Genomic DNA, 15135 nt, shown 5'->3' on the forward strand with positions numbered 1-15135 from the left:
TGCACAACCATGAGTTTTGAGATTAGTTGCCCCAGCGTCCATGTAAAAGCAGGAATAGCACCCCAGCCCTTGGGGATGAGCACAGAGAAACTGTAGGGCTCATTGTCTAGCTAGGTTAGCCCAACTGATGAACTGATGTTGAAAAAGACACCCTGCATCAGAAAACAAGATAAAGGGCATACAGGATAACTCAGGAAGTAAAGGTGCTTGTCACCAAGAATAATGACCTGAGTTCAGCCCCTAGAACCAGTTTGGTGGACACAAAGAACTGACTTACAAGTTGTCCTCTGACCTCCACACATGTGCCACGCCACACAAGGATACCCGTGTAGTGCACATACCTGCACACAGATACACAGCACACACAAAATAGATACAGGAAAACCTTTTTAAAGTTGGATAGTGTTCAAGGAAAATGGTCAGCATTGACCTCTATATACGCGCTCACACACACACACACACACACACACACACAAAACTAAAAAATCTGTATCTTTATTGAGCCTATTCTGACTTTTCCTCTGTGATTATTCCCTAAACAATATAGGAAAAGCTCTTTATAAGGGACTTAATCACAGATTTTGGTGTCTTTGGGGAGGAGTCCTGCACATACTGTCAGATCACTCATTTGTATATTTTGTCTGTCTGTCTGTTCATGTATACCTGTGCACAAACTTTGGAGGCAGAATTGACCTCACTTGCTCTAGGATCTGAAAGTGCATGCAAAGCCAAGCCTTTGGGAGGGTCTTTTCTAGAGATTTCAGGTACAAATTGGCCTAGCATGTGTTCTAGCCAAAGAGCCAGACTTAGAACCCTGCCTTCTTGGCCCGAGTTCCCTACTTGTAGTTGTGTTTGGAACTTCTCTGGGGACTCTGACATGCTGCCAGTCTCACCTGTCTGTCTGGCTTCCCCAAGGGTCATACTGTCAAGGCTGGTATCCCTCTAGCCTGTTGCCCAAGTCATATCAAACTCCCTGTCCCCATTATGCGTGCTAAGAACTAACTATGGTGCTGATTGCTTACAGCCCTTCTGGACCTCCCAATCCAGCCTACAACGGAAGTCCTGGGATTTGGACTCTGCTCCTCCTCCTCCCAGCACCTGCCTTTCCGTTTCTATGAGCAGTGCCGCCGAGGCAGCAGTGACCCCACAGTGCAACGCTCTGTGTTTGCATCAGTAGACAAGGTGCCAGGTAAGCCAGGCCTCCCGCCAGGGGCTCAGACTGCTTTTCTGCTGAGCCTGCTGGAGGCCTTCTTCTCCAAATCCAGGCTCGATAGACCACTTGAAGCACACACCCAACACAGTCTCTTGGCTTTCCCTTCTTTGTTCTGTCACTTGGCTTTGGTTTCCAGACTTCTCTTAGGTTTGTGAAGAAACTTCTCAGAATCAAGACTAAAATGTTTCTTGGAAATTTCTTGGAAATAATTGACTAATTAGTGATGAGAGTTGAGGGAGAGATTTCTTCCTTCGTTTGAGATGACTAGGAGATAGTGCATGTGGTTTCTGGTCCCCTGAAGGGGAAGTTCCTTCCCCAGGGAACCCGTGAAGAAGTCCCGGTGCCCACAGACCTTCTGCTTCTTCCCTCTGGGAGCAGCTCTTCCCACTTCTGCAGCACTGTATCCAGCCCTTCTGCCCTTCCCCCAAAAGAGAGACATATCAACAAAACACCAAAAGCAGAGCTGTCTGTATATAGTAACTTTTTTTAAAAAGGAAAATAATGACTACATTTTTGAGATCTTACTGCCTGGCACACAGCACAGTCAGGCCTGCCTGGTGCTTTTGCACTAGTCTTAAGGGGTAGACGTCCCTTGACCTCTGGAAGCTCATCAGTCACCCTGGAGAGAAGCATACAGAAAGAAAGGGTGACTTACTGTTCTCAGGCTCCAGCGGATACCTGAGAACCAGTGCTGTGCCGGAGTCCTGCTCTGCCTCAGCCTTTACCCTAGCTGTTTTATCTAGGTCTTGGGTGCCCACCCCTCAGGGATGGTCCAACCCCAGTGTGGTCTCCGTGCTCCAAAGGCCTCTTGTTATTAAGCTGCTGACTAGGGCCACACCCTTTCCCTAATCACAATGGCCTGATTTATTTTTTTCCATAGGATTCATTTTCTTTTCAGTTCATGTGCTGGAGTCTGGTTCCTTTGCCCCATGAGGAATGTCACTGTGTGGAACTGTTCTGTTCACCACTCAGGTTCACTGCCAGCTTCATTCCGTGTTTGTCAAGGGAAGCCTGCACTTGCTTCTAGCTGAACACCAAGAAAACAAGGATATGTGATCTGGGACCCCAGGCGTCTGGGGGCTAGTCTGCCTAGGGAACACAAGAGCACCAGGACCCATATCTTCAGCAGCACCACCACTTAACTTCAGTTGCCAAACTGACATGTGTCTCCCAAGCAGGAGTATCCTGACCATAGATAGTTAGGGTGACTTCATGTTACAGAATATGTCCCTAACACCACCAGCATCAGCTTTGCAGAAAACAGAGTAAGGAGAGCCAGGTGGAGACCATTGGCCTCCACTCTTAGCATTCACAGCTACCTTCTGGGGCCTGGGTTCCATGTGCTATTTCCCTTGTCACCTTCTGAAATGACGGGCTGTTGACTAGGGGAATTCTCACCGATTCTCTCAGGGATCACTTGGTTGGAACACTTCTTTGCTTTTTGTCTGTATCCCAGGTGATGCATACAAGCAAGTGTGACTCCAAATTATAGTTGATGGAAGTATACCTCACTCTTCTTGGGGGAAACAGTAAAATGAAATATAAGCCAGGCTAAGGGTTAGCGACTAGCCACTCTAAAGTGTTTGGATTTTTTGTTTGTTTGTTTGGTTGGTTGGTTTTGTCTAGTTGGCTAAAAAGTTACGAATTCTGTCTACCTTCTGTTCTGTATTGATGGTTCTTGCCACCCCTTGGACAGCTTTCTGGGGCAGAGCTTGGGTCAGGGAGGAAAGGTCAGCGGTAGCTGGCATGGGGTAGCAGTTACTTGAGGAGTGCCCCAACTCCTCATGGTAGTAGCTGCTTCCAGAATTTGTCACGGCCAGCAGGATATGCACAGCACACTATTGGACTGGTGAAGAGCCAGAGCAAACGCTTTTCCCAGCAGAACTTTCTTCTTAAGACTAAATTATGTTCTTTGCATGGATATACCACATCTTTCTAACTCATCCCCAGCCCTGCCTCCACCCTCTACCCACCCCCATCCCACACTGTTGTAACTAGGAACCTTTTATATGTAGGTTTTAACTTCAAAGCATATGCCTAGCAGTGGCCAAGTGGTCATTTAATGTTTTGAGAACTGCCAGACCATTTTCCCTCAGTCTTTTCAAGGCTTACCTTTACCTGAAATTGCAGTTAACTTCTCTGTTTGCACCATGGCCCTACATTGGAATGGGCGGTACTTTGAAGGGACTTGTTTCTCTAGACAATGCTCAAGTGGCTCAGGATGCCAGCAGAGTCACACTTGGAGCTGTTAAGATGGTCCTCTGCTTTCCTCTTTTTCTGCCAGGGTGAGCAGTTGTATGCTTTGGGGCAGGCATTTAAATCTCAGAGGAGGGGTTGGTGAGATAGCTCAGTTGGTGGCTACAGAAGTGGTGAGGGCTTGGGGCTGTGCAGACCCTGAGTCTCACTGCCTGGGCAGCCGAGTTTACTCAGTAAGATGGGTGCCAGGGGAGCTGTCACAAAAGAAAAAACCAAGACGGATGGTGCCTGAGGAACAATACTCAATAAAGACTGTTCTCTGGCCTCCACAGGCATGCACACAGGAGCATACACTTGCACACAAATCCTCAGGATCTGGGGAGGACCCCTGGCCCAGGTGCTGCCAAGGCAAACCCAGCCCTATCAGTTGCCTGGCCCAGAACACTTAATAGTTAGTTTTCTAGAACAGCCTGCTATTCCAGGGCACCAAAGGCAGCTGAGCAGCCCAGGAGGAATGTAAGGGTAACCGCTGGAAGGTGCCTGTGCTGGAGGCCTGGCACTGAGCTCAAGAGAAGAGACCTAACAAGCAGTGATTAATATGTGGGCATCTGTCCTGACTTTCCAGCCTAGGGACAAATATTCGAGGTGTTAATGTCCTCCTTGAGGAGGGAGGCTGAAGGAGGTTGTTTTTCTTGTTTCTGATTATAAAAACAAAGCTAGCTCTCTCCTTCCAGCTTCCCAAGACAAAATACTCTCTCTAGAGTCACACAGGAAGGAGGCCCACAACCCCTTGGCCTCTCCAGCTGCGCCTCTGCTCCCTGTGCAGACGGGCCTATGCCAGTGAACTACAGAAATTGCTTTTCATTGTAGCTTTTTACAAAGCAACATTCACTGAGCTGCTAAGCAGCTGACAAATGACTTTCCTCTGATATTCCCAGTATTTCTGCTTTCCTCTCTGCATGTGTAGAAATACCCTGCCCAAGGTCACAGCCTGACTAAGCACCACAGAGGCTAAAGCAGGTTTCTCCTAATCTCTCAGCATGACATACCTGAAAAGAGCCACCCTAGCCTGCTTTTAGAAATCAGACTACTGCCACCTGAGGCCTCCCTGCTCCCAGGCAAGCCCACATTGCCAGGTGTGTAATACTTATTGGCAATCCCAGCACACCAGACACTTGGACATGAGGATTGAGAGCTCAAGACAAGCCTGAAGCTACATGGGAAGAGACCCTGCTTCAAACAGTAACAAGAAATTGCAAAACTCCTGTCTATTTCTGGAAGTATGAGCAGCTATGTTGGGGAAAATTGACTGTACCGGGCATTTTCTATACATTGATTCTCACTTCCAGACAGCTCCCAAGCTGAGTCCCTCCCTGCCCTACTCCACACACTGGAAACAGACGAAGCCTGTCTCAAAACCCTGTTTGCCTAAGTTTGCTTCAAGGCAGCCTTTGGTAAAGACTGCACCAGCTCAAATGGTTTTGCTACCAGTCTCAGCATGACAGAGGTCATAGGATAAACTGTTTTTAGAGAGCAGTCTCACAGGCAGTTGTGACCTAGACAGGGTATAGCCATTCCCATAATCTACACCCCTACCCTTGCATAGATCCAAGTCTTTGTGCTTTGAGACCTGTCTCCAAAGGATCAAGTATCTAAACAAAGACACTGTTCAAAATAATGCTCTCCTAGACCACTTCTAGACCTGACTAGAGGGAAAGCTCGCTTGCACAATGGTGTTCTTGGTCCACACAGTGAGAAAGAACAGAAATGACACTGGAATTGACCTCAGCAAACCTGCAGCAGTTGAGCTCTGACACTCATCTCTAAGACACTGACCTTCAAGAGCTAGGCTGGGAGCGAGGGAGATGCTCAGTGAAGGAGGGCACTTGCTCTGCAAGCAGGAGGACCTGAGCCCGACTCCAGCCAGGCATGGCTGTGCGTATCTACAGCCCCAGCCTTATGGGCAGACACAAGTGAATTCCAAGAGCTCCTTAGCCAGTTCCCCTAGTCAAAATGATGAGCTTCTAGTTTAGTGAGAAACCCCTTCCCAAAGTAGAAATACAGAAAGTGACAGGCAGTGACAGTGTCCTGCTCTTGCCTCCATATTTACATGGCATCCACCACACACAAAGGAGATCAGGTCAAAGTGGGCATGACTGCTACCAAGAAGTGGCCAGGCCTCTCTTTAAGGGCAGCCATAAACAGAAAGCTTCAGAGGCTTACTACTGAGAACCCAGGAATGAGCTACCTTATCAAAGCAGGGCCTACAAGATCCCCCCCAACATGGAACATGGCCCCCAAAGTGTCTGTGCAGACATGGGACCAGTATATAGGGACCTATAAAGACAGGGCCCAGCCACCCAGCAGAGCAGCCCCAGACCTATGCCTTTTCTCAGAGGTGGAGGTAGAGGGAGGGATGAGCTGAGTTCTCACGAATTGAATGCTACATTGCTCAAGGGCTTGACCTACTTCACAGCTCTGGGATTACTGTCCTGGAGCTCTCTCCAATTGAACCCATGCAGTTGGTGTGGGAAGAGGTCAAAACTGTATACCCTCACATCTCATCTTGGCTCTTTGACAGGGCAGACCAGACAGGCCTATGCCAGCACTGTGGCACAGTAGTGGCTTTGCTACTCCTGTGTGTGCACTGAAACCCAGGAGCCAGAGGCCTGGGATCTAGTCCAGCCTCCTGGTTCACCATACACTTGCTACATAGCCTTAAGGGTGCCAGTTGCTTAACACTGCTGGACTGCACTTAGAAATAGTTCGTAAGAAAATTGTGTGTGTGTGTGTGTGTGTGTGTGTGTGTGTCCACAATTGAAAACATAAAAAACTAGTGGCACATAACTTTAGTCTCAGCAAGGGCAAATGGATCACTAAGTTCCAGGCCAACTAGAGCTACCAAGTAATTAAAAACAAAAAAAAAAAAAAAAAAAGAAAGAAAGAAAAGAAAAGAAAAGAAAAAAAAAAACATGAAAGGCAGATGGCACCTACCTCAGTAGGTTCTTGTGTGTATATTCATCCATCTACCTGCCCCAAATGCAGCTACCTTCCTAGCATGGCTGAAACATATGACAAGTCAACTCCGTCATTCCAGATCCTCTTTTGTGGCTTCTTCCTCTACTCATGAGACAACTCAATGAATACACAAAAGCACCCAAGTGTGAGCCCCAGAGCCCAATAGGAGGGTGTTTGGGTTCAACTGTAGGGCGTAACCGAGTGGGTGAAATGCTATGCCCTGACCCCGGAGATCTACATAAGAGCCCATGACTTGTAGAGGAGGCCAGGGCTACAGAGGAGCAGGTCACCAGCTAAGAAACATCAAAGTCTGCCAGTGGGAAATTCACAGTAGGAAGAGGGACACTGCCTGCTGGGTGGCCAGCTTGGGATTTGAACTGGGGCTGTCTGCTTCCTGAGCCCACAAAGCACTGTGTCTTCAGTTCTGAGGATGTTGGGTGGCAGGACAGCAAGGAGCCATTGTACTCCAGCCCCCTGCGCTGTCTGTGCTGCGTTCCACCCCACTCCACTCCTGTGAGCCAAGAGCAGGAAAGAACAGGCTTGTGTGGAGACAGGTCTGCATCTAAAGGAAAAGACCTTGAAAAGCACTCAGAGAAACTTGTGTGTTCACATATGGGGGGGGTGTCTAATTTGTTCTATGGCTCTGATAAACACCAAACCAAAAAGTAACTTGGGGATGAAGTGGTTCATTTCATTTTATAGTCTGTCATGGTCCTGGGAGCAGAAGTGAAGCTGAACACGGAGGATGCCTTGCTTTCAATCACCTTTCCCAGACCTGGGGATGGTACCAGCTGTAATGGTCCCTCCTGACAGCCATCACTAGAGTATGCATGTACAGTGACAGGGTGTGGAGGTCAGAGGTCAGCCTTGAATGTCATTCCTCAGAAGCCATCCACCTTGTTGTTTTGAGAAAGAATCTCATTAGAACTTAACTCGCTAATTAGGCTTGGCAGTGGCCAGTAAGCTTCAAGGATCTACCATTCTCCCAGACTCCGGATTAACAGTGTCTGCTGCCACACCCAGTTTTTTTTAATGTTGGTTCTGGGGATTAAACTCAGATTCTTTGCTAATCAAGGTATCTTATCCCTGAGCAAATAATTAATTCTCTTTCCTTTGATGTTTACTTTTTGTGTCTGAGTCATCTTCTGGACTGCTGATCGTCATCAGCACATAATTGATAACAGACAAAGGAATAGAAGTATGTTTGTAGCACTAGGCTGTTCTAGCCCTGGCTTTTCCGTGTGAGTAGATGAAGGTCCACCAAGACTTTTTGTCTCAGATGTTCTCTAACTAGTTTAAGGAACTCTGGGTTGCCTTCTGAAACAGGAGAAACCGCTTTACAATTTCCCAAGAATTAGCCACTGTTCCTACCTTTGCGATCTGAGGGAGTGAACCGCTGAGTAAGTAGTATTGCAGAGAATCTGACAGCTGAGAGGAAAGTTAGGTAATTCACAGGAACTCATTAAGAGTAAGAAAAAGAAAAAAAATGCAGACAGATGTGGTAACAACAGTGCCAAAGGTCAGGGAGTGGGGGTGGGGGGACGGGTCAGAGGCCTGACTCTGACTTCTACACCTCCCTTTCTGTTTTAGCCTGCCAGAGGAGGAGACTACAGGTTTTAAAGGAGCGTTTTAAATTCTAAAGAAGTCCTGTGGTGAATCACTGTCTGGATCCTAAGGGAAGAGCCTGGCCTTTAAGCCTGGCCTCTAATACTGGGCTGGGCCTAAAGACACAGGTGGCCCAGATCTGATCAGGGAGGCTGACCCAGGGAGGGGAAATGCTGCACCAGGACCTCATCAGGCACAAGATGGTGCCTGCCAAGAAGGAGTGAAGAAAAGACTAGTTGAGAGCTAGTTAGGGTAGGATGGCAAGGGCTTTGGAGGCCTGTTGAAGGATCAGATTTATCCTGAAGCAGCTGAAGCCATGAAAGTTTCCAAGGCAGCAAAGACTCAGGGTACCCTGGACTTGGCCTTGATTCGGCTACAGCTGAGAAAGGCTTGGAGGAGGATAGTTAAAGAAGAAGCATGCACCTGGGCCCCATTGTCACTTGCTCACACCTGGGCAGTAAGGGCCTGTGCACACTTAGTGATGCAGAAATGCCTGTTCTTTCCTGGTTGGTATGCGCTCACCAACCTACAGCTTCCCAGTGCTGCCCATGTACTTACACTCTAGGATGGCTTTGGTTTCTTAAAAACAGCTTCTAGATAACCAAAGGTTACACTCTAGGTGGCTTTGGGCTCACAGAACTTCAGTATATTGCTTCTTAAAAGAAACCCAAGCAACCTCTATTCTCACCAACCATATAGCTTAGAGGTTTTCTTTATATTAGTCCATAAGAGCTCCTTCATTCATCGAGACATTCACAGCCCATCACCAAAGCCCTTTGGGTAGATTTCTAGGCTGTGGCCAGCTTTTTGCCTTTTAACAGGTAATAGGCACCTCTGAAGACTCCTGCAGTTTTCCCTAGGGCAGTAATGCTGAAGTGGGCCCAGGAATAGCGAGCTGGGTTGTATGCCCAGCAAGACTGAGAGTCCAGTGAAGTCTGTGCTGAAGGCTAGAGAGAAGCCACATCAGCAGCCTAAACAAAACCAGAAAGTCTCCATTCCTACTTCTCGGGCGCACTATGTGCGTGAGCCAGCTCGAGCTCACTGAGACCAGAGTCTGACTCAGAGTGCTTCTTAATTGTAGGATTGTTCTGTCTGGGCCTTCGGGAGCGTCGATAGCTGTAGAGGCCCCAGAGACTGGCGTGTCCACAGTTGGGCTTGTCTGTCCAGAGGGAAACATAAAATTAGTTTTCCTCTGGTCTGCCAAGATTTGCAGCTTCTTGGGATTTTTCCCCTTCTATATTATGATGGAACCCAAAACCTAATGTTATGCTCTGCCCAACCCCTAACCCTAGTTTAAAGACTTTCGTTTTGAGGCAGGGTTTTGAGAAATTGGCCAGGCTGGACTCAAACTTGCAATTCTCTTGCCTTGGCCTCCCAAGTATCTGGGATTACTGGTGGGTTTACACCATGCTGAGCATCCCTGGTTCTTTTTTCTCAGCAGCCAGCATCTGATTGAAATACAACTGCTTCCATTTGTATAAATGCTTTTCTTCAGAAACACAGGGGTGTGTGTGTGTAAGTTTTGTTTGTCTGGTTTTGTAAAGGTAGGGATTGAATCCAGCACTTGTGTGTTATAGACAACTGCTCTACCCCTGAGTTATATTCCTAACCACTAGGATTTTTTTTAACAACTCAAATCCTCAGAAGATTGAAAGCAGTATTACCCAAGCATGACAAGAATAGCCATTTCACAGCTTTTCTTCACAGTTAAAATGCCTTCTTCAGCTCAGAGAAACACCCAACCCATCATCTAGGACCACTTTACTTTACAGTCTCAGTGAGCCCTGCTGGGAGCTCAGGACCTAAAAAGTCACCTGTTCAGGATTAACAAGATCATGGTGATAAACATATGCAAATCTAGTAGTTGGGAGATGGACAAATTTGTGCTAAATACTAGGCTACCTATATAAAATAAGGAGAGAGGCTGAGGCGTGGTGGGAATTAGCCAGAACCTTAATTCCATGGGCTGGGATACTGGACTTAAAAAAGGAGAAAGCCAGCTGAGGTCCAGCATTCCTCTTTCTTTGCTCCCTGACTGAATCCTTCTGCCTTACACTCTGTCCGTCATGATTCACATGCCATGGTGGACTTGAAACTGAGCCCTTTCTTCTTTCAGTTGCCTTTGTTGAGATATTTATCACAGCAGCTAGCAGCATAGCTAAAACGTGTAACTTCATCAATCGCTCCTTCAGCTGGTCCAGCAAGACTGAGAAAGCAGCAGCAGAGGCTCAGAGCAGGCCTGCTGCTTCTGATCTGCTGGCTTCCTGGGAAACATCTTACCTCCTGCTCTCTGTGCTTCTCTTTCCTGCTAAGTCAGCTAGAGGGTTCTGCAGAGCTTCTGAGGTAAAGGATCCTTTTGTTGTGGCTTTCTCAGCATGGCGATCTTACAGGTAGCAATTTGGCCTCAGATGCCAGGTTACACGTACACTTCAGCCTCTTGGATTGGCAGTGTCCTCAGAGATCTTGGGGACAGCCAAGTGGTAGGAAGAGTTGTTGTTCATGGAATAAACCTTCTCTAAACAACCCTGAACCTCATGAGAATAAATATGTTTGTTCCCCTTTCTCCCAGTTCCAAGCTAGAAGGCCAAGGGAATGCACATCAGGTCAGAACAATGCCTAGCTTGATGGACTGACTGCTTATGGTCCCTTCTCTCAAAGAGGACCCACCAGAAGTGCTGGGCCCAACAGTGTGAAGGCCACCACCACTCGAGCACCTGTTCTACACAAATACAGGTCACTACACTGTTCCCACAGTCCCCTGTCCCTGCCAAGGAAGCTATGGCAGAAAGACAAGGCTCACTCCCAGAGTTAGGTCCCAAATAGTTAGTTAGTTCAGTCTGCACCTGCCCACAAATACTGTGTGATGTTCTGGAGAGCTGTCCCAGCACTCCACAGACCCACTGACTTGGGGTTATAATGAGGAGAGGGCCAAAGCCACCTCAGGTAAAACAGTGGCACCCAGGGCCACCAGAGCACCCAGCCTTATGCCTTGCCTTCTCCAGACAGCACCATAAATATATGCTCACAGGGTTCTGGCCAGGGTTCTCTGGCTCTGCCAGCCATAGTATGGCCCCATGAGGGTTAGCTTTTCCTGTAGCACATATGCACCAAGGCCTCCTGAAGCCTATCTAGTACTTCATGCTGAGGCAGCCCAATAGGGAGGCCAGCACAGTAATGGACAGCTGTCATGCCTGAGCTACTGGATATTGAGGACCCACTTACTAGAGCAGAGAGCATAGGAGAAGCAGTCTCCAGCCACCTTAAACAGAAGCAAGTGGGTCCTCTGGGGTCTCCCAGAATCTAGGCAGAGTTAAGGAAACCTGGTTTGGTAGAGCTGGCCCTGGGACCACTGCTGGATCTGATGCCCATGCAGTGCCTCTACAATGACAACATGCCTTTCATTAATGAGCAGTGAATCCTGGAGGGGCGAAGCCTCAGTCAGTCATGCTACCAGAAAGAGGCATACTTTGCTGCAGTTCTGCTCCCTGCCAGCTGCTTTAAGGTAGAAGTGTGTAAAGAGATTGGCCCCACTGGTTAGAGAGCACAGGAGCCTACCTTCACTGCTAGCAGCAAGCTGAGTATCTCTCCACCCTTAACAGTGACCCTGGGAGAGAGTTGCTATTGCTCTCTCCTCTTTGAGCAGGTGGGGAGGGGAGACCAAGGCCAGAGAGGAGGAACACGGCACTGAAAGCCACAGAGCAGTATGTGCACTGTCGCTGAAAACCTGCCTGGTCCATCAGTTCCACAACCTTTGGTGTCTAGGGAGATGCTCTAGGGACAGACCAGAGGAAGTTTGGACTGTGCCCTGTAGAGGCTATTACTTGCCCTCGCCTCCTAGGTCCTCACATCTGACTCCTGGGCCAGAGAAGTTTGCCCAGTAGATATGACATGTAAACAGATTTCTCTCCTACTTTTTCTGCAGCTAGGATGGCTCTCACCCAGAGTTCTCTAAGATAATATTACTGAAAATGATCCAACCTGCAGTGGTAAATCCAGAAGGTTCAAGGACTGAACAGTGTAGTCAAGGCTTTCAGGAGTTGGGAATTTAGCTCATTGCTTCTAAATCCACGAAGGGGTTTTTTTGAAGAGAGTGGAGTTTGTATTTCCATCCATTCCCTCTTCAGCAAGCATTCACTGAGTACCTGTAGGCATCATATGCTGGGTTGGGCTTAATGGCTCTGCCACATAAAGTTTGCCATAGGCTTCATTCAAATTGCCTTAGCTGTAGCTAGTTAGTAGCCTCTAAGGAGGATGCCTGGCTAGTGAGGTTGATGCAGGCTCCCAGTAAGTGGGGAGGCAGATTCAACAGAGCAGTTGATGGAGCATAGCATACGAAGCCTGCCAGGGCCAGGGCAGCTTGGCTCCCACACCTTCCTTTGTGTCCCAGCCTGCACTAACAGGGTCCAGGTAGTCAGGCACAGCTCCTTAAAAAGCACAGAGTCAAGCCAGTGTAGCAGCACACACCATTAATCCCAGCACTTGGGAGGCAGAGGCATGCTGATCTCTGAGTCTTGGGGGTGTTGGGGTTCCAGCCTGTAGGACAGTCCTTGGCTTGAGGCCTTATTTATGCAGGATCAGCCAAGTTTTATCATTATCATTATTATGTGTGCACAGTGTGTGAGTACAGGTGTGCTCATGCCACAATATGCATGTAGAGTCAGAAGGCAACTTTCAGGAGTCAGTCTTCCTCTCTTGGCATGGGCATAGCAAGAGCTTTAACCTGCTGAACCATCTTGTCATGAACCACCAGGGCCTTCAAACACAAGACTGGCAGTCACACAGCAGCAAATTGTTTTGGAACAGGAAAACAATTGGCTACCAGGGCTGGTCCAGGTCCGGCTGTCCACAGTACCTTAGCCCATACTTAGCTGGAAAGACCAGGTAGCTGAGCACATGTCCCAGACCAGCTGGTATCTGGATCCACTGACTGATACAGGCTCAAAGCTGAGCAGCATCCTTGACGTGCCCACTGTACTTGTCTCCTAAGCGAGGACTAAGATTTCATTCTTGTGTTTGCTTATGGGGGCAGGGATGTGCTGCTGTTTGGTTTGGTTTTTTATTTTGAGTTTTTTGGGACAGGGTCTCACTATTAGTCCTGGCTGGCCTAAAAACTTAACATGTAGACCAGTGCCCTCAACCCAGACATCCTGTGCCTCTGTTCTTTAGTGCTGGGATTGCAGAACAGCTGTACTGGATAGTGTTTATCCAGCATGGCTTCCTCGTAACCACACAGATAGAGTCCCCTTGCCTAGGTTTCCCACATCCTATATATTCTAGCCATCCCAAGGCCCCCATGCCGTAAGCAATGAGGGCAGTGCTTCGGACACATGGCTAGGAGTGGCCAGACTCCCAGGTAAGGGTCTAGTGACCCACCCTTGCCTTTTCCTTTCAGAAATTCAACCGTCTGTAGGCTGGGGAAGCCCCTGCCTAACCAGCACTCCATATTGTTTCCTCATCGTCTCCCCTCCACATCCTGCCCAAACCATTACTCAACTGAATTGTGGAAGGCAGATCTCAGCTTTGGCTAGTGCTAAATCCCAGCTCCTAGGGTCTAGGGCCTGGACTCTATCCCAGGCAGTGCTTGATAAACATTGAGTGGATATAGGATGCATGCACTCACATGGAGGAAGATGGGAAGGAGGCAGATGGACAGATGGATGGACATAGAAGGGAGGTGGGTGGATGGATGAGTGGATAAAGAGGGAAGGAGCCAGCAAAGCTTTAATACTCCATTGTATGTTCTCTTGTATGTGTCAGACATTGTTCACTGGGGACTTGGTAAACCAAGCAGATCAGTCCCTTTGGGTGGATCATGGAGGCTCCAGAACTGCCTGTCATAATCAGTGCTGTGAGGTGCTGTTCCAAGAGCTGGAATAATATTCAGAGTTGGAGTTAGGACTCAGAAAAGCTTCTCTGAGGAGAAGGAGCAAGTCTAGGCAACATGTGTCCCAGACAAGAAAAGCTTGGCCCACAGGCTGCCTGGGTCCCAGCAGTGAGATGCTCACTGCTTCCGCTAGAGTGTAGAGCCCGAGACTGTGATGTTCCACAGCTGTTTGGACTGGCCAGAGCTTCCTCTGCCACCACTGCTGTGGCCAGAGAAGCTGGCCTGAGGTGACTGTCAGTCTTCCCCTTCAGCCAAGAGCACGTCAGCACCTGGGAGGCTGTTGTGTGTTGAATCCTGTTGGGAGAAATGTCCCTGGGCTGGGGCTGACAAGAACACTACATTCTGTGCCACGTACAAGAAAGTGAGCAGCAATTCGGGTTATGGGGGTGAGAAGGGCACATGTGACTCTCTCAGAGAGAGAGGATGCTGTGTCCTTCGCCCCCAGACACTGCATGAGTGAGAACCCCTAGACCGACTGTACTGGAAAACACTGTATCAGTTGGATATCGTGGTATGCACTGGTCATTCTAGATCTAGTAAGGTAATAATGCCAAGAATTTGAAGCTAGCCTGGGCTAGATAGCATACCTCTTTCTCTGAAAAAAATAATAGTAACGTGTTAGAACTACCATTTCAACTAGCTGGGCTGTCACAAAGCCATCACCAGGCAGCACACAGGAATGGATTACCTCATCAGTGTCCCATTTAGGCCGAATTTTCCTTAAAGACATCCAAATGTGAGAAAATGACTTGGAGCCTGCTGCACACTCCAGAACAATCTGGAACCCTGATTCAGTCCAGACTCCCCTGGCACTCTTCCTTTTCTAGACTTGCCTCTTCCCATTTCTTTTTGACTCTGTTCTTGCTGGTAAAAGGACCTCATGTTCCCTTTTCTTTCCTGTAAGCCATGGTAAGCTTGCACTTCATACCTTTCCAGAAGTCGGTTGGTTGTGGTCTAACCTCAGAAGCGTGGCTTCTGGGAATGGCATTAGCTTCACTTCTGTGAGCCTTAGTGAGACTTCAGAAACATGCCCAAAAGCTCGTGCTGTGGGTGTGGGACAGAAGACAGCAGCTGGGATACCTGCTCACTCCTCCAGAAACAGCTTCCAGGTACTGAGAGACAGCACGCCGGCAGCTCTGTCCAGTTTACACCAGGGGCTTTTAAGAGATGGCTGGGTGTGTGGTAGAGGCCAAGGCTCAGCGCCTGCAGGGCACCGTCC

General features: G+C 48.4%; 1 protein-coding gene across 4 annotated transcripts in view; it reads left to right on the forward strand.

The window, feature by feature from the left end:
- CLEC16A (C-type lectin domain containing 16A) overlaps window positions 1-15135 on the forward strand; it is a 184615-nt gene that overhangs the window by 141607 nt on the left and 27873 nt on the right. For all 4 annotated transcript variants that reach the window (XM_080942201.1, XM_080942202.1, XM_080942204.1 and 1 more), the window contains one exon: window positions 1025-1189. In XM_080942201.1, the coding sequence (XP_080798327.1) occupies window positions 1025-1189 (165 nt within the window). The remainder of the gene's footprint in view (window positions 1-1024; window positions 1190-15135) is intronic.

Source organism: Micromys minutus, assembly GCF_963924665.1.
Source record: "Micromys minutus genome assembly, chromosome: 31".
Classification (NCBI taxonomy): Eukaryota; Metazoa; Chordata; class Mammalia; order Rodentia; family Muridae; genus Micromys; species Micromys minutus.